The following is an 18,179-nucleotide window of genomic DNA, read 5'->3' on the forward strand; positions in this document are numbered from 1 at the left end:
TCCAAATCTGAGTCATTTGAGATGTAGGGGATGACATGCCAACGCAGAAGGGTGCCGCAATGATGTAGGGGATGATATGAAGACATCACCATGTTATTGCTTCCAGCTCTGTTTCTTTGGTTCCCAGCTCTAGGGGAGATGCGGGATTCTTCAGGGAATCATCTCCAACTAACCCTGTGGTTGTTTCATTGCCAATTCTATGGGAATGGGACATGAGAATATTAAACAACTGGACAGAATAAGGCCTTTCTTATTGCCTCCAACTCTGTGAGCATGGAATTCTTTTGTGTGCATTGGACAAGATGGTTCCCTGTTTATCCCTTCTGATTCTGTAGTTATTTCAAGGCTAACTGTATGAGGACAAGCATGAGGTTCATTTGAGAGTGTTGGACAGCATAGTGACCTATTGATCACTTCCATTCTATGGTTTTTGGGATGCCCTCTGTGGGAATAGAGCATGAGACTGTTATGATAATGTTGGACAACACAATAGCCCAGTGGTTTCCAAACTTTTTCAACTGGTGGCTCACTTGACCTACAGGGCTATTGGCTGCAGCTCCCCATTAGGACTACAATCCTACACATTGTATAGGGTTGCAGGTTTTTCACAAGGATTTCCACAGCTCCCCTGACTAGTTTCCATGGCTCCCTGGGAGCCATGGCTCACAGTTTGGGAACCACTGCAATAGACTATTTGTCACTTCCAACCTTATGACTTTTTGAACGCTGACTCTGTAATCATGTGGCACTTGAAAATAAACCTTGTTGCTCCTTGTTGTTAAACAATCTCTTCTCCTTCACCACCAGTCGATCAACAGGGCCATGCAAAAGCCACATGAAGAGTACAGTGTTGGTGTGCTGGATATTTATGGCTTTGAAATATTTCAGGTAGGCTGGTTTTTGCTTTTGCTTGGTTGGTCAGTCAGATGTTGGAATTCACTGATTTTAGTCACCCCCTCTGGCTGACTGGAAACTCTGATCCCAAATCCCAGGACTGTGACCTTGCCCATAAAGGGCTCCATTCTCTTCTGTGGCACTGGGCGACTCAAATCAAATCCATCCCTGTCCACTCTGAGCACTGAAGTTTGAGAATTGATCTAAAAAAACACACACACATCTCCATTACTTCTCTTTCTCCAACCTGTAGAGAAATGGCTTTGAACAATTCTGCATTAACTTTGTGAATGAAAAGCTTCAGCAGATCTTCATTGAGTTGACCCTCAAAGCAGAGCAGGTGAGCCCATGGCTATAATGTCAAATGTTTGCATTCAGGATTGAGTTCTGGGATTGCATTTGAATTTTCCTCAGTGCTCAAAAGCAGCACAGTCAGTCATTTTACTGCAATAAAAGTGATTCCATGTGCTGAGTGGACTCTGGCTGCTTGAATGATGCTCTTAGCTCATTAGAGAAACATATGCTTCTACACTGAAGGTGCTAGCTTCAATTCCTGACATTGTCACTTTAAAAAATTTTCAGTGCCACTTTGGGTAGCAAAGGGCCCAATCATATGAGTCAGTTATATTGCAAGAAAGAGTATTCTGCCAGCATAGTACACTTTCCAGCAGTCGCAGATGTAACATGCTGGAGCACATGGCCTGGCCACTGCTGGAAACAGCAAGTGGCCAGCCTTATATGGTGATGAACACCAGATGCCCCTCACCCCAGATTGGACCATGCAGGGGGCAGAAGGGAGGAGGGGAGGGGTGGAATGGAGAAGGGGTTGGTGGAATGGGGAGGCAACAGGGCAGCGAGGAGGCCAAAATTCCAGTGGACACCACATTGGTGCCACTGCATCGCCACATATGGAATTAGGTAAGATTGGGCTGAAAAGCTGGGAAAGATCCCTGGAGACCTGCTGACATTCAGAGTAGGTAGAATTAACCAGTGCTCAGACTATAAGGTGACTTCGCATATGCTCAGAAGATGGCCCGTAGCTGAATGGAAGGGCACCTGTTTTCAGGCAGAAAGCCTCAAGTTCAGTCTTGAGTGAGAAGGTTCTCATGTAGCAGGAGTAGGAAAGCCTCTCTGTCTGAGATCTTAGAGAGCTGCTGCCAGTCAGAGTAGACAATAGTGGGCTAGGCGAGCTAAGGATCTGACTCAATGTCCAGTAGCTTCATATGTAGATGCGTTGTATTTATACTGGCTCTGTGTAGCTACTATGGACAGTGTGATCAGCTGTTCTTCATCCTCTCTGTTTATTGTTGTTTTTCAAGCATAAAAACATTGTCAATTTCATCTTTTTGTCTTTGGCCTTAGGAAGAGTATGTACAAGAAGGTATTAAATGGACCCCCATTCAATATTTCAACAACAAGGTGGTGTGTGATCTCATCGAAAATAAACTGGTAAGAGCAAGACTGAAGATAGCATTGGGGGAAACCTCTATAATTGTGCAGGCGGTTGGGAGGTGTTAGTTATTCCAGAGTAATTACATCCAGACAACAAGAGTGTATTCTGACCAAAGGGTCAAAGGTCCACAGAAGTTCAGCATAGGACCTTGGGAGACCAAATATACCAATATGTAGGAGGTTACTTGAAAACTTTCTAAAGGTTTGAAGAGCATAGGCCAAATTCCAAATGAGATTTCAGCAGTACACATTAATCCTAATCTAATGAATAGTTGGTGATTAGTACATAGTGAGTTTACTCTAGATATAATCCAGTCTATAGTCTGTGTAATCTAAAATTTAGTCCAAATTTAGGCATTATTCTAATGTTTAATCCTAGTCTAGGGATTCGACTATGGTTTCATCTGTGTTGAGTTTAATCTAGGCTTTGTGGATTCAATCTAGTAAAAACTGTGGTAGAAGTTTTACAAGTTCCTCAAGGGAGCCAGGACTTCTCCACATGGATATGGTTTCATGTCCATAGAATCCAGCTGTCAAAATTGTTGCACCACATTTTTACTCTCCCCTCTTGTCTTTCCTTCTGAATTCCAGAATCCTCCTGGAATCATGAGTGTCTTGGACGATGTCTGTGCCACGGTCTACGCAAAGGGGGATGGAGCAGACCAGACATTGCTACAGAAACTCCAGTCGGCAGTGGGAACTCACGAGCATTTCAATGGCTCCAGTTCAGGATTTGTCATTCACCATTATGCTGGCAAGGTCTCTGGTGACATAGAGCATCTTATTTGCCTTCCCTTTCTCTTCCTCCATTGCCTGCTTTTCAACTGGGTTTCCAACTTTTGATTGAAAAATACAGAACCCTTAACCAGGGTCAAACAGTGAAGTTAGAGCAAGGACAATCATGGATAGGCTGAGACAGGTTCTGAAAAGGTGGGACAGAATCAGGACCAACTCCAGCAGCCTAGGCCATAGCCAGGAAAGAATCTGGGAGGCCAGATCAAACCAGGCCACTACCTGGCAAGCTGGGATAGAGTCAGAGCAGGATCTAGCAGATTGGGACAAACTGTTCCTTTTACTCCATTTACTAATGGAGTGAACAAAGACCAAGAGGAACAGATTCTGGCAGTTCAGTGGTGGAACCAGGGCAGATTCCAGCAGGTTGGGGCAGCTGGAACAATTCAGGGCTTGGACCAGCAACAATCTGTGGTTTTTTGTTTTTTTATTTATTTTTAATTAACACACACAGATATATGAACATATACATTTAGGAGTGCTAAATACCATATACCATTACTCATTAATCATACTATATCTCCTAATTTACTACTCATCTACTTCTGCCTCTCATTAGTTTATCCATTTATTTATATAATATATACTAAATTTTTCCTGCCCTGTACTATATTTTCTAAATTTTCACTTTCTATCAAACATAAACTTGCTTCAATTACTCATTACTATTAAAACAAAATAATCTAATTACCAAAGTATAACAACATATAAAGCAATTCTTCCATCTACTTCTAACTCTTCTACTCATTTATAGTATATTTCTTATATCAAATATAATAGATTTTTCCTAATTCCCTATAATATCTTTTCTAAATATTCACTTTTTATCATCTCAACTAGTTCAACTACTCATTAATGTCAAATAATAATAATCTAATTTCCAAATTATAATAAAAACAACAATCTAATATGTTCTTTACCATTCTCCAATCTAATTCTCCAATCTGATTAATTTTTTTCTTTAACATAATAGCCACCTATAAAACAATTCATCCACAAACTAACATTTCCAGCTATTTTTTCTAATTCATTCTAATTCATATATATCAATTTTGTATATATTTATTTTTTAAGTAAATTTAAACCAGTTATTAACTAAATAAAATCCTCCAATTTTCTTTAACCCTCAGGTTAACCCTCAGGTTTCTTTTTCTTTCTTTCTTTCCATTTTTCCCATTAAATATCTTTAATATTTATCTCCATAACAGAATCCAATAAGCCCACACTTTCTTGTATAAGATATGTTCATTCTTCCAATTCACTGGGATATGTTTTCTTCTTGTTGTTCCAACAAATTTTGTATTTTGTGCACCCATGTTACTCTGTCCATCTTCTCTGTTTCCATCTCCATCAGCACCCCCTCTAGATCCTGTTGGTTTTCCACTCTTCTAATTTCTGTATCCACTCTTCGGATGATGATTTCATCCCTCACCATCATCTTTTCCGCTTTCTCCTTCTGTTTATCTTCTGTTTTCTTCACATCTTCCAATTGCTCCTTGCACACATCTATCTGTTGAGAGAGAGTCTTTAAACTGGTTTGAATCTGTAAGGACCAACTCAACTGCTGCCTTCTCATTGTGAGCAATTTTTCCAAATTTTTGAGGATCATTTGAGTCCAAATATCTGGAACAGGCTCCATCTTGCAATTTCTCTCTAATCCCCAAGATGTTCACAGCATATTATTCTCCTTACTTCTACCACATGTTTTTTCAGTCAGGCATTTTTTGAATTTTTCTTACAGAAAACAGTGTGATTAATGGAGAAAAACAAAACGAAAGAAACAGTCTCAAGGAGACAAAACTCTTTCAAGTCTAATAAAAATTCAATAAAGTCTAATAAAAATCCACAAGTAATTCTGGATTTCAGTCCACACACCAAATTATATTTATAATTATAATCTACAACTGATTTATTTCACTACAAAGATAAAGAGCACTTTCAATATCCTTAAACAGTCTCTCATTAACGCCTTCAGTGTATCCAGGGCTTTTAGCCAAATCAGTCAATCAAAGCCGGGGACAATATTAACACATATCTTAAATTTCCAACTTAAACTTTACGCTTCATGCTTTTTCTTCCATATGGTATCTTTGCACGGAGCCAGCAGTTTGATTGCAGACACTGCACCTCCCCCAATACTGTCACTGATGATTAGGTTTCCGAGAAGAAAGTCACCCTGGTCAGGCTTTCAAAATCTCTGGTACCTGCATCGTGGATATATCTCTCCTGATAAAGATCTTCAGATCCTCTGCAGTTTTTGGGGGGGGAAACAGACTGTATCTCAGGAGCCCCTGGAGACATGTCTGTTCATCCACTATTGGCTCCTCCTCCTCCAACAATCTGTGGTTTCATGCCTTTGCAGTCACAAGAGCTGGTTACCAAACAAAATACGGGCCAATAACATGCTAACTGTTGATCCCTCTTATGTTCAGGTATCCTATGATGTGAGTGGCTTTTGTGAAAGGAATCGGGACGTCCTCTTCACCGACCTCATAGAGCTGATGCAAAGTAGTGAATTGTGAGTCATCTCCCCATGCCCCCCCAGTCAGGGTTAAAGGGTAAAGTTAAGGCACACATTGTGGGAGCATCATCTGGCAGGTTAGGGGAGAACTGGGACAATAGGTCAGGGCAGAGTTGGGGGTGGTTTCATGAGTGGCTAAGAGTCATAGTTAATTGGAACCTCCATGTAATCAGGCAGTCTACCTCGGAATACCAGGTGCCAAAGGCAATCAATAAAGGAAGGCTGTTAATATCATGCCTCTCTTGTGGCTTCATTAGAAGCATCTGATTGGCTACTGTTGGAAACGGGTTGCTGGACTAGATGGACATTTGATCTGATCCAGCAGGTTTTGTCTTATATTCTTTTCTGGAGCTCCAGATAAGAGCCCTCTCTTAGGGAGGGGATGTTTCTCAGCCTGGATGTTTCTCAACAAGCCAGCGCTCTCCTCTCTGCTTTTCAGTGCCTTCATCCGAGCACTATTCCCAGAAAAACTTGATGCAGACAAAAAAGGACGGCCCACCACTGCCGGATCCAAAATCAAGGTGAGTCCCTGTTGGATCAGATTGAATTTATTTCCAACCTGCTCTGAAAGCTAGGACATTGCTAAGGGAAATACAGATTAAGTATTACAGCACTGAAGAGCTAATTTGAACGTAGATTACAACTGACTGCACCTTGACCCCTGTGAATTGAGAGGATGAATTGTGAGGCTCCCAATGCTTTTCTTGGAGGTATATTGCAAGAGAAGGCCAGTGATGGCAGTCATGAAGCAGTCTTTCAGGGAAGCTTGTCCACCATTACTCATTTTCACATTGAGGAACTCTCAGGAAGCTTCTGAGGAACCCCCGATACACTATGTGAAAGATCATTGGTCTGAATTTTTTGAAAGGGTTTCACTAATGCATCTTTGAGTGCCATGACAGCCTAGAAGCTACTGGCATGTGGAATTTGATTAGAATATTGAGTAATGTAGAGATTCTTGGGTCTTCCCAAACAGAGGCAAGCCAATGATCTCGTGAATACGCTGATGAAGTGTACACCCCACTACATCCGCTGCATTAAGCCCAATGAGACCAAGAGACCTCGTGACTGGGAGGAGAGCAGGTAAGTTCTGGAAAAAAAGGGATCTCTGAATAGATAGTATACCTGGTAGTAATAATTGGATTTATCTCATTCCATTCCTTTTTCGTCTCTTTGAGTTGCTCTGCCCCATGTTCCACACCTCCAAAATTCCAGATTTGGAGGATTTCTCAAACTCATTCCAGAACTGGAGCGAAGGTGCAAATGCATTGCCACTTTCAGTTGCTTCGGGGTCTTGGCAGCTTTTTTCTTTCCTCAGCTTTACTGATGTGCATATGTGTAGGGATAAAACACTGTCCCTCCCCCAAAAGCCATCTCAACCACAGGAATGGTTGCATCAGGATTCTTTTAGTGCAGCATTTCAGTGACATGCACATGTGCTCCTTCGCATCAGTAATTCAGCGCAGAAAAATGAATCATTTGTGTTGTTCTGGGAGGGCAGGGAAGAGAAAATGAGATGTCTCTGTGAATCTTGAGAGACCCCACCAAACCCAGGATCCTTTGGGGTGAGCAAGTATGATATGAAAGTGATGTGAGCTTGTTGTGTAAATCAGTGCTCAGTGTTTCTGCTGCATTGTGTGCTTCTGACAGGGTGAAGCATCAAGTAGAGTATCTGGGATTGAAGGAAAACATCCGAGTCCGTCGAGCTGGCTTTGCCTATCGCAGACTTTTCCAAAAATTCCTACAAAGGTAAAAGGCATATGCCCCCATGGCATATAATCCTCTCTTCAAAAGTGGTATGTTTTAATGGGGCTGCAGAGATACTTTTCTTCATGGATTAAAACTGAGGGGACACTTGCGTGAAAAGGGTTATGTTTTGAGTCTTATTCACCTCTGGTTTGTTTGTTTTTTTAAACTTCCCTCTTATGCCTTGGTGATTCTCCAAATTTCAACTTCACCCTGGGGCTTCTTGAGTGTGTGCCTCTGCCCTCAGGTATGCTATCCTGACCCCAGAAACATGGCCAAGATGGCGTGCAGATGAACGTCAAGGGGTCCAACACTTGCTGAGGTCCGTAAACATGGACACAGACCAATATCAGATGGGACGCACAAAAATTTTCGTCAAAAACCCTGAATCGGTAAGCCAAATGTACTTAACTCGGACAGGGACCAGAGTTCTACATCATGATTTTTGCCTCAGGTTTGCCATTTAATTGAAGAAGCTAGGTAGATTGAAGGAGGATATTTTTTCAAGTACAATCTTTTTTCTAGTATTTTTCTAGGCTGTCACAGTATGATCCACTGGGCTCCACACCATTTCAACAACATCTACCAGGCTCCACCCCAAAAGATTCAGAAAAAGAAGCGAGGTTTCACCCCCTGGTCAAACAAGGTCGTGTCACTGATTAACTCCACTGGCCACACTCACTAGCATCCTAATCCCACCTAACTCCCTGTGCAGTGATGCAGCAGCGCCAACATGGCATCCGCTGTATCCTGCAGGGGTGTTTCAACCTCCAGAGGCCTCCTCATGGGTAACATTTATCCCCTTGTTTATCCCCTTACTCTTAACATTTATCCCCTTACTCTGGAAGCCCATGTCTTGCCAAATTCCTGTTCTAAACTTGGCCTAGAGAACTTATGCCCACTTTAAAGCTTAGTTCCCCAGCTTAACCACAGCTAGCTCTAGCAGTATGCAAAAACTACCACTGTACCCCAGCACCAGTAAAAAAGGTAGCTTGCCTGTGGGTCTGCAGGGTCCCGCCTTCCTAAACCAGCAGCAATTCCAGGTGCAGTAGCACCACCTCCACCACCTGGCAGTCTCTGTTTAGCTAGTTTGCCATGCATTCCGTTCATTGGGTAGTCCGTTAGCTAGTCCATGAGTCAGTCTACTGGTTCATTGTATGCCCATCAGCCCATTGGTCAACCGCCAGTCAATCAATCCACAGGTTCATTAAACAGTTAGGCAGTTTGTTCACAGGTCCATGAGCCAATCTGTTAGTCAGTAGGTCAGTAAGCCAGAAAGTCAGTCCAATAAGCTGGCAAGTCTCCCCTGTCTCCAACTTCAACCTACAAACTCTCCTTACTGCAGGTGCTGCTTATATCCCTGAAGACCACTTTGCCTCTAGTGGCTGCAGCTGTGCAGCACACCCACTGCTGAAAGCCCAGGCTTTAAGTCCATGTCTCCCAGATTCACCAGAGCAAAGGGCCACTGCAGACACCACATCCTATCTCCTTGCAATATCTTCCACGATTCCAATACAGCCCATGGTACCCCACTGGATCTACATGAACCTAAGCCAGCAATACTGCTGGCTCAAGTCCATGTGGATTCATTCAGGTGGATTGAGCCCAGGAAGGGGGTGAGAATTTGGCAGATGATGCTGCCGTTGAACTACCCGCTTCCCGGACCCAATCTACCCTCCTCCCTATCCTTATTGACTCCCCATTCCACCCACCCCACCCCATTCTGTCCCCTACCACCCCCAACTCCTGCATGGTTTTACCTGCAGCGGCAGGCATCCCTGATCCATCACCAAGCAGAGCAAGCCACTTGCCACTTCCCGAAGTAGCCAGGTTGTGCTCTCTGATGTTGGTACGCTTGTAAAAACCAGAAAGCATATTAAACCACAGGAATACGCATTCCAGTGATGTAATCAATGCATAGGATCAATGTACAACCTAGTAATTCTTTTAATTTGTAGTTATATTTTGTGGCACTTTTGTGGTTTTTCTTTGTCTTATTTATACTTTACAGGAAAAGATTCATGACTTTAAAAAGACCCAACTTTCTTTTCTTTCCAAACCATTCACTGAGGTCTCCTTTCCTACTTTCATTTCATCCCTTTTGTCCCTGCCAGCTCTTCCTTCTGGAGGAGATGCGGGAACGGAAGTTTGACGGATATGCCCGGATCATCCAGAAAGCCTGGCGCCGACACATCGCTATTCGGAAATATGAACAGATGAGAGAAGAAGGTAAGGAGTCCACCAGTGTTCTAGGTAGGCTAGAGAGACTTTCTACAGAAGGTGAGAAAACAGTGAGCCTGCATCCGTTTCATCTGTTTCCTGGCCTTATAAAACAAAGTTTTGGATATTGAATAAGGGCTCCAGAGAACTGGTTGGCTATGTAATGTGACAGGCTGCACCAAACAAACCTAAGGTTTACTAGATGCAGAGGATCCCCTCTAGTGAATCCCAGCTTTCATTTTAAAACAAAAGAACATGATTTTTAGCACACGTTTCATTTAAAAACAAAAGCACACATGGGAATCCAGCTCAGTGAAATCCCAGAAGTGGGGTGAGCTGTGGTCAGATGGTTCAACTTTTGTGCTCTGAATAACTCCTTGGCCCTCCCAATGGTTAGGAGTTGTGCACATATAGGCAAATTAGGTTAATTTTGAAATATTTTTTTGGTTTGCAGAATTCAGCATCTCTTTGTCCCAAATTTCAGATATTGAAAGTGCAATCCTATCTTGTGCTGGAACAGGCAGGCCAGGAGGTCTGCACTGTTTCCAGCGCAAGATTGGGGACAGAAGTGGTTCAACCAGGCAGGGGGAAACTCTTCCTCTTACCCTCAGGTAAGCCGCCACGACCCCAATGGGTCTCCTTGGGTCCAAGGAGAATGGAGCAGCTTCAAGCCGCTCCATGCTGCTTGGGGAACAGGGTTGGGATCCTGCAAAACAGCAGGGTCAAAGCCCTGCCTCCTGCTCCCTGCCCGCCCCTCCCGGACCACCCTCCACCCATCCCGGAGCGCCTCCCTCCCACCTTCTCCCTGCCCTCCCCAGACTCCTGCATTGGCCAAGCTTGGCTGACACAACCCTCCCTCCCCAAGTCGTCACAGAGGCTGGATGCAACTTCTGTGGGCCAGCACACATCCCTGCACCAGTCCAGTCGACTCCAAAGGAGGCGCAAACATGCTTTATGGCATGTTTGTGACCCTCCTGGGCCAGCGCAAGGGACTTGTGCCAGCCTACACAAAAGTTAGGATTGCTCCCTTAGACTGCAATACTAACCGCACTTTCCTGAGAGTAAGCCCCATTGAACAAAATAGGACTTACTTCTGAGTAGACCTGGTTAGGATTGTGCCCTTAGTGTATAATATGCACCTCCTGGCTGTGCTAACAGTATTTGTATTTGCTAAATTCAAATTTATTTTTCCCTATTTCTGTTTTTGCTCTTGGGAAGGGATAAGGAGCAAAGCATGACACTAATATTTCGCTCCCCCAGGTATCTGCATTTTTTCCAGAACAAATGGAAATGCATACAAATGGTCCCCGTTTGTATCCATTTCCATTTGCTCCAAAGGAAACATGCCCCAAAGTGAATGAAATAAATCACAGCAAATGGGATCCAAAATGAATGGAAGAAATAGCAGTGAATGGAGGGTCCATTCTTTTGGAGTGTTTTCCTTTTTTAAATGGAAACTTTCTGCTTCCTGAGATTACCTTGCCCTCCTACTTCCAAGCTGATCAGAAACAAGCGCTGGAATCATATGGGTCAGCAACTCTATATTTTTTGTTTACTGAATGTCAAAAGATTTTTTCTCCCCTAAGATGGTGAATTTTGTGCCCAGCATCTAGTCCGGTGCTTTTGTGGAATTAACACAGCTTGGACCTTAGTCCGTTCTCATACTGGAAGCACTTTTCTCCCTTCCATGTGTAGCATCCCACATCCTGCTCAACTTCAAAGAACGACGGCGAAATAGCATCAACCGGAATTTTGTGGGCGATTATCTGGGCATGGAAGACAAGCCAGAGCTGCGCCAATTTCTAACCAAAAGAGAACGTATTGATTTTGCCGATTCTGTCACTAAATATGACCGACGGTTTAAGGTAAATCCTGGAAATGATAGCTAGAGCATATCCCAGAGCTGCTCCCTGGGACATGACCAAATCTCTTCCACTTTCTCTCCCATGTAGTAATTGATAATTTTGTATTCTTGTTCAATAATACAGTATTTTATTATTATAAAGAACTAAGAAAACATACCAAGGTATAGAAAAATGTATCCAAAATCCAAAATACTCTATTGATAGACAAGCTAAAATCTCAAGGGAGGCACACTGGGACCCTCTAGATCAGGGGAGTCAAACATATGGCCCAGGGGCTGGATGTGGCCCGCAGTTGCTTTTTATCCAGCCCTCAGGCTCTCAGCTGCTGATCAGTGCTGAGATGTTACTGCTGAAAGGGCAGCCCACATGAAAATTTTGCTCTCCTATCTCTTGAAATATAATCAAGATTTGCGTAATTCCTCTTCTGTCATTTGAAGCCAATGATTTCCTAACTGAGAAAAGGTTCTTATTTTTGGTTATGATCTGTTTAACAACATAACTTCTGATGCCTGATGACATCACCTCCGGCCCTCAGCAGGCATCATGAATGCTATTTGGCCCTCTGTATGAAATGAGTTTGACTCCTCTGCTCTAGATGTTGCAGTGCTATTGGCCACCCCCCCCTCCCATTGTTTCTCAAAAACATTCTCATCTCTTCTTCAGCCTATCAAGCGTGACTTCATCTTAACCCCCAAATACTTCTACCTGATTGGCCGCGAGAAGGTGAAAAAAGGACCAGAGAAGGGCCAGATCCGGGAAGTGCTGAAGAAGAAAGTAGAGGTCCAGGCTGTCAACAGGGTTTCCCTTAGGTGAGGCCCATTTCTATATTTCTCAGTTGTCTTCAATCTGATTCAGTTTTGCCAAATTTATTCCTGGGCTCCATCATCTTTGCCAGATCTATGTGCTGTACCTGTTCTCCTAGATCGAGTAGTGGAGCACACAAAGCTGCGTTATACGCAGCCAGGCAGGCCATTGGTCCATCTAACCCAGCATAGTTCACTCTGATTGGGTACAGCTGCCCTGGGTCTCAAGCAAAGAGAGTTGTTCTTTCCCAACACTGCTACCTGAGATTCTTTAACAGGAGCTTCAGCCTGAAACCATCTCATTCCAAGCACATCACTGAGAATTATTATTATTATTATTTTCAACCAGAGTAGTTCTTAAAGCGGTTTACATAGTAAGATAAATCAATCAATGGTTCCCTGTCCCCAAAGGGCTCACAGTCTACAAAGAGACACCAACAACAGCCACTGGAAAAGACTTCATGCTGGGGTGAAGAGGGTCAGTTGCTCTTCCCTTGCTAAATAAAAGAGGAGCACCACTTTAAAAGTTGCCTCTTTGCCCAATTAACAAGGGTCTTATATGAGTCCTGAGATTCTTAGGCTGCTGAGTTCAAAAGATATGCTGTAATCCCAGGAATTGTGGGGAACCCCTATTACTCTGCCTGTTTCTCCTCCTAAATGTACAAAGCTGCCTTGTACTGAATCAGACCATTGCCCCATCTAGCTTACTATTGTCCACTCTGACAACGGTTTCAGTCTTTTCCCAGCTGGGCTCCTTGAGATCTTTGGAGACACTGGGAATTAAACCTGGGATCTTCTGCACGCAATGGCCCTCCCATATATGTTCTCGTCTTTCCTTGCGCTTATGTCATCCCTTGTCTGGTTCTCTGATTTTCTGGGTCTGCACACCCCTCTGGGCACCACAGCACAAGACAGGATGACTTCTTCATTCTCCACGAAGCAGAGGCAGACACCTTCCTAGAGTCCATATTCAAGACAGAACTCATCAGCCTACTCTGCAAGCGCTATGAAGAGCTGACCCGGAACAAACTCCATCTCAATTTCAATGACACGTAAGTGGAGAATGATGGTTTACCAGAAGCCACAGTTGGGCACCTCCTGTGGCACCCCAGAGGAGTGACTGCATGATGCATGTGATGAGCAGGGGCAATCTCAACCCCCAATTCCCTCTCTGGACCTTGTGATTGCCAGTCTGTTTTCCTTGACAGCCATAAGGCCCGTCTATAAGGCCCAAGTCTATTCCTTAAAGCCATATTAGAAGCCACCGTCCCTGTTAAGGGGGTACAACAGTCACACAGATCCAATCTGTTTGGGAAGTACTGACATCCTAGGACTGTATGAAGAGCCATCCAGTTAAGCATCCTGTTTCTCACAGTGGCCAGTCAGATACTTCCAGGATGCCTGCGAGCAGGGCCTGAAGACAGCAGGTCCTCCCCTGATGCCAATCCTAAGCAACTAGTATTCAGACAGATTGCCACTGAACCTAGAGGTTCCATGAAGCTTTTATGTGATAGCTGCTGGCCTCTCTTCCATGAATTGTCTTCAGTCCCCTTTTAAATCCATCTAAGGTAGTGGTCTCCATCATGACTTCTGACAGCAGATTCCATAAATGAATTATGTGTTGTGTCGAAACAATTTCATTGGATGACACCAAATACTGGTATTATGAGAGAGAGACAAACAAGCAAACCATGCATAATTTTACAAATTTTGAATATATCCCTTTTTGTTATCCTTTTTCCTAATATATAAATGCCCAATCTCTCTCTCTCTCTCTCTCTCTCTCTCACACACACACACACACACACACACACACATCCATCCTTTCTGCTTTTTTCTTAATTTGTACCCTATTTTATGCATCTCCCACATGGTATACAAGAAATAATTGAAACCATAACATAAATTAGCCCTCCTACTTCCTGTAAACCCCTCCATGTGCGGCCTCCAGTTTCCATCCAGTATCCTCCACAACACCCAAAACCACATACCCACACACAGAGGAAAGGGCCTCTAGAAAAACTAGATCACAAATAACCATTGTAGAAAGATGGTGCTTCTCCTCCACTGAACTGCAGATCTAAGCACCATTCCCAGCTACCACCTTCCTCTTTCCCCTTTCCTTGTAAGCACATTCATGTTTTTTACTGGTATCTGTTGAACTAGTTCTGAACTTGTAGCCTTTTCTACACCCAGAACTTAAATGTCTTCCTCCTCCATTGTTTCAGACTACAATTCCGTGTGAAGAAGGAAGGCTGGGGTGGAGGAGGCACCCGGACAGTGACTTTTCTAAGTGGGCAAGGCAATGTAGCTATCCTGAAAGCAGGAGGGAAGACACTTTCCATCAGCATTGGGAGCGGCCTACCCAAAAACTCAAGTAAGCTTTGGACGTTTCGGTACCTGGTTGGGAAGGCCAGAGGAAAAGAGAGCATGAATGGAGGTGACGTCAGGAGTCAGCCAGGTCAAGCACCAGTCAAGGGCCCACACCCATCAGAGACTCACCTGACCAAGCCGACTCCCTGAACCCAGTCAGCCACCATAGATTCTTTCCATTTGCCAATGGGGAGCATAAAAGGAGCAGCCACCAGCACCACCCATTGCCCCACTGGAGGTATTGAAAGCTGTAGGGCCAGAGCAAGCACTATTTGGAGTGAGGGTTACCATATACTGTGCCATGTGACCTAAAAACCTAAGAGGGTTTTGTGTCCCAATGTTGTACAAATCCCAGACCACAGAAAGGCTAAATTCTGCAGCCTGTGTGCATGATGCCATGCAAACAAACCTGGCACAATCCCATTTATCCTGCAGATGTTAATATTTTGCATCATTCTGGGCCAAGAGACTTGGACAGTAGCTTTCCAGGGAGCCTTTCTGGTGATGTGGTGGGGATTGAAGCTGGGAGCTTCAGCAGGCAATGTGGGTGCATTAAGCTACGAGCCATCCCCTATAAGTCTGTCATGTCCTGCATTAGACCATTGACCTATTTACCGTATTTGTCTACTCCAACTGTCAACGCCTAACCAGGATGCCAGATGATAACTCTTTGCTAACCCTGTACCTGATATTGAACATGACACCTTCTACAAAGCCTGTGCTCAACACAGACATACTCAACTGCATTATATGAAGTCAAGCCATTATCTATGGAGCCCAGCATTGTCTACTCTGGCAGCAAATCTCCAGGACCTTCCTCAGTTCTGCTATCTGAGCTCCTTTCAGGAGGTGATGGGGACTGAACCTGGGATCTTCTGCAGGCAGTTCAACAACTGAGCTATGAACTCTCCCCTAGTCTCCCCTGCTCCATTGAATAGGCCTAACAAGGTCTAGAGGCTGATCAGAAGACCCAGTGCACGAAAACTGGGGGGGGGGGGGGAGAGATGCACCAAAAACTGAAAAATGCACTAAAAACTGAAAAATAAAACAGGTTAGATTCTCATAAACCTCGGCTTTGCCCCAAATGCACCAATGGGTGCTTTTAAATGTACCCCTGTAAGTTTGGGAGTGGTTTCCAGTGTAAAGTGTCCAGACCCCACATAATGATGCTTGTCTTTCCCCATCCCAACCATCATGGTTTCTTCTCTGTCCACAGAGCCCACCAGGAAAGAGATCCAGCAGAATAAAGGCTACCGCAGGCAACCAGCTCCTACAAGAAGTGCCCCACCAATTCCAAGAGGTAGGAGGGTAGCCACAGGTTTGAGAGGATCAGTGCAAACTGGAGAGGGAAAGAGTTTAAAAGGGTGCAAAGGAGGGTAGCACAAATGATGTGGGGGGTTGGAGCACCTTTCCTACAAGGAAAGACTAAAGGGTGTTTTAGCTGGACCCTTTGTTTCAGTATGTCCAGGTTGATCAGAAAACTCCAGCCAACTGCAAAGGATTCTGGGGAAAATTCTATGGCATCAGTCTTGTCAAGACTCGGGGACTGCCTCTAATTTTATCCTGAACTGTGGATCTCTTCTTCATTTTTAAACCTGATGCATTTTAAGGGCAACCAAAATTATCAGTTGGAGCAAGTTCCCTACAAGGAAAGGCAAAAAATTTTGAGCTTTTGAGTTTAGGAAAAAAAGAGAGGTAAAGGTGGGCATGATTGAAGTTTATAAAAAGTATGCATGGTGTGGAGAACATGGATAGAGTTTCTTGTTTTCCTCCCTCTCCAACGATGCTAGAACTCAGAGGCACCCAATAAACCTGACTGACCAAAGATTGAGGGCAACCAGAATCCTTCTTCACACAATGCATAATTAACTCATGGTGTTCACTATCACGTTATGGTGACCTCTGACTTAGATGACTTTAAAAGGGATTTAATTCATGTAAGAGACCTCTCTCTTATCAACAGCTGTGATTTATGATGGCTATATGAATTCTCCATGTGCAGAGACAGTCTACAAACAAGACGGCACTGTTACAGTTACACCTTATTGGGGGGCTTTTTAAAAGCATCTGGGATACAGGATGCTGGAAAAGATGGACCATTAACCTGATCCAACAGAGCTCCTATAATGTTCTAGTGAGCAAATTAAAGGAGTAGAGACCTGTGCAAAGAATGAATGAAAAAGTGTGTTGCTACATTCTAAGTGTGATGTTGCAGAGTGTGTCCAACACAGTTCAGGAAGCCTTGAGATCAAATCCACACTTGATCACTGGGCAATCTTATCCTTGTCCTGATCTCTTAATCTAACCCACCTTGCAGGGTTGTTGATGAGGATAATTCCATGTCTGTTGCTGGAAGATTTCAGCAGGCACTGCCTACACATTTTGCAGCATACCTTTGTTCCCATAGGGTCTAGAACCTTGCTTTCTTTTTACAAAAGGGAGCTTAGATTTAAATGAAAGGATAAGAGAATAGAGCAGAAACCTCTTTGTAAAAAGTCAACAGCAAAACTCCAACAACTTCTGCCAAAAGAAAATTGAACTATTTCATGGTTGTTGTTACATAAATCTTAGGACATAAATTCCTTAATCTTTCTTTGGAGTAGGGAAGGGCTGAGAACAAAACAAAGATGAACTGTGATATTGAGCTGTTTGTCTTCTGAGTATTGCTGTAAGGAAGGCTTATATGTTTCATGTGCCTGGCAAGTCAGGAATCTACTCCAGGCAACCAGGCAGTAACATAATCATATGTGTGCAGAGCAAGAGTCTAAAATGTGGTGGACTTATTTGTAAGGTTTTTATAATGCTTCCTTTTAGGGGAAGCGCCTTCAGGACCCTACAGGAATGGGGCTCCACAGTTTCCTCAGAATAGTAGATCTCAGGAGGCATACTCTGTCCCCCGAAGACCTGGGCAAGGACCACCAGCTACTGCTCTCCCCAGACAAAACATGAGCCGCCGGGCGAGGGCAAGGACACCATCGGATCACAACCTGGAGTTCCTCAATGTCCCCGACCAGGGGATGGCAGGGTATGAGAGTCTTTGGAAAGATTGTAAGATTTGTGGGAGGCTGTTTCACACAAAGAAACTAAGGATGATCAGGGCTCCATGTTGCCAAATTTTTGTGATTATTTTTCGCAACAAAAAGTGACATTTCAGGGAACTAGGGATTCCTTCCTCTTTTGAGACACCACTTGCCAACAGAGGGGAAAAGATCCTTTTGGCCACATCTGGAGATTAGAGTAGCTCCCTCAATTTCTGTTTTTAACCAAAGGCTTTCTTGTTTCAAAAAGCATTTAATAAGATGCAGAATCAACTTCGTTCTGATGTTTCCTCAGTCTTTTACTGGCTAATATTAAAATTTGTTTTGTATTGGTTATCTTTTGTAAACTGTTTTGCTATGTTTAACTAACACGCAGGATATAAATATTGAAAATGAAAACATTATTCACCCATGTGGGCAAGTTTGCTTAAATTAATCTGGTTTCCTGGGAAGAAGCATGGAGTTCTGTGGTAGA

The 18,179-nt window shown here is 43.7% G+C and overlaps 1 protein-coding gene across 1 annotated transcript in view; it reads left to right on the forward strand.

Annotated features, from left to right (window-relative positions):
- The window catches only part of MYO1F (myosin IF), a 44,453-nt gene that overhangs the window by 24,867 nt on the left and 1,407 nt on the right, over positions 1 to 18,179 (forward strand). The window contains exons 11-26 of the mRNA XM_066635709.1: positions 808 to 888; positions 1,148 to 1,234; positions 2,257 to 2,343; positions 2,938 to 3,105; positions 5,571 to 5,656; positions 6,099 to 6,180; positions 6,636 to 6,742; positions 7,310 to 7,408; positions 7,653 to 7,797; positions 9,520 to 9,634; positions 11,321 to 11,490; positions 12,154 to 12,299; positions 13,199 to 13,345; positions 14,522 to 14,670; positions 15,883 to 15,966; positions 17,481 to 17,691. Of these exons, the coding sequence (XP_066491806.1) occupies positions 808 to 888; positions 1,148 to 1,234; positions 2,257 to 2,343; positions 2,938 to 3,105; positions 5,571 to 5,656; positions 6,099 to 6,180; positions 6,636 to 6,742; positions 7,310 to 7,408; positions 7,653 to 7,797; positions 9,520 to 9,634; positions 11,321 to 11,490; positions 12,154 to 12,299; positions 13,199 to 13,345; positions 14,522 to 14,670; positions 15,883 to 15,966; positions 17,481 to 17,691 (1,964 nt within the window). The remainder of the gene's footprint in view (positions 1 to 807; positions 889 to 1,147; positions 1,235 to 2,256; positions 2,344 to 2,937; positions 3,106 to 5,570; positions 5,657 to 6,098; positions 6,181 to 6,635; positions 6,743 to 7,309; positions 7,409 to 7,652; positions 7,798 to 9,519; positions 9,635 to 11,320; positions 11,491 to 12,153; positions 12,300 to 13,198; positions 13,346 to 14,521; positions 14,671 to 15,882; positions 15,967 to 17,480; positions 17,692 to 18,179) is intronic.

This window comes from Tiliqua scincoides, chromosome 8 (genome assembly GCF_035046505.1).
Source record: "Tiliqua scincoides isolate rTilSci1 chromosome 8, rTilSci1.hap2, whole genome shotgun sequence".
Taxonomy (NCBI): Eukaryota; Metazoa; Chordata; class Lepidosauria; order Squamata; family Scincidae; genus Tiliqua; species Tiliqua scincoides.